Raw genomic sequence first — 1,340 nt, 5'->3', positions numbered from 1 at the left:
ATCTTCCTACTTTTGAAAGCAAAAATAAATCATGACATATATTGCAGAAAAAAGCACATCAAATATTTATAATGCTATTCCAGAATTCAACAAAGATCTGGAGAAAGATATAATTGGAGATACGTCTGGTCATTTTAAGCGTCTGCTGGTGACGTTAGTACAGGCGAATCGTAACGATAGTAACCAGATTGACAGAAATAAAGCTCATCAGGATGCCAAGGCTCTGTATGAAGCAGGAGAGAAGAAATGGGGCACGGATGAATCTAGATTCAATGTGATACTAGGAAGTCGAAGCTACCCTCAGCTACGTGCCACGTTTGAAGAATATAAGAAGATATCAAAGAAGGATATTGAACAAGTTCTAAAGAGTGAGATGTCAGGAGATATATTAAGAGCTATGTTAACTATTGGTAAGTATCATTGGAACTGTCATTTTAAAATGGCTACCAGACGAGCCAAAGAATTTTTTAATCGCCTTATTATGCATAGTTAATTATTTGCTTTTCATAACTTTACTTGTTTAACACTCAAACAACTTACTAAGAAATGGAACTGTGTTGTTTTGATTGTAGCACAATTGGAGTCTTAACATCAAATGCTTTGTTATGTAGTAAATGGTTAAACAAATGGTGATTTTGGGCTATTGTATGTCATCTTGTTATATGGAAATAAGAAAGATACAAAACTATGATTCCATCTCTAATGGGTCTATCATTTTGTTTACAGTAAGATGTGTCAAAAATAAAGTCGGCCATTTTGCTCGTCAACTCCAGAAAACCATGAAAGGTCTTGGAACTGATGATGATACTCTAGTAAGGGTTGTGGTCTCTCGATGTGAAACAGATTTAGTTCAAATTAAAGAAGAATTTGAAAAATTGACTGGACAGACTTTAGAACAATATATTGCAGTAAGTTAATTTCTTTCACTAGATTGAATTTTAGACTATGCAGAAGCACTCTCTCTTGATTTTATATCTGCTGCCACTGTTACTATCTATAGCTCAGTGTCTGCAATGAGATTATCTATAGCTCAGTGTCTGCAATGAGATTATCTATAGCTCAGTGTCTGCAATGAGATTATCTATAGCTCAGTGTCTGCAATGAGATTATCTATAGCTCAGTGTCTGCAATGAGATTATCTATAGCTCAGTGTCTGCAATGAGATTATCTATAGCTCAGTGTCTGCAATGAGATTATCTATAGCTCAGTGTTTGCATTGAGATTATCAAGAGGTAAAAAAATGGATGACCTATGGTTTGAAAGAGCAGTTTAAAAAATGGTAATGATATAATATAATCTTTGAGTGTATAAAAGCTTACAAATTAAATTTCCCTGTGGGG

At 34.3% G+C, this 1,340-nt stretch overlaps 1 protein-coding gene across 1 annotated transcript; it reads left to right on the top strand.

Annotated features, from left to right (window-relative positions):
* Window positions 1–31: 31 nt before the first annotated feature.
* On the top strand, window positions 32–917 carry LOTGIDRAFT_134310 (hypothetical protein; the record flags this gene model as incomplete). Its single annotated transcript, XM_009068092.1, has 2 exons — window positions 32–410; window positions 727–917. The coding sequence occupies 2 exons, from the start codon at window positions 32–34 to the stop codon at window positions 915–917; spliced, it is 570 nt and encodes a 189-aa protein (XP_009066340.1).
* Between the last annotated feature and the right edge of the window lie 423 nt (window positions 918–1,340).

This window comes from Lottia gigantea, assembly GCF_000327385.1.
Source record: "Lottia gigantea unplaced genomic scaffold LOTGIsca_89, whole genome shotgun sequence".
Classification (NCBI taxonomy): Eukaryota; Metazoa; Mollusca; class Gastropoda; family Lottiidae; genus Lottia; species Lottia gigantea.
This window is presented reverse-complemented; position numbering and strand designations above follow the sequence as displayed.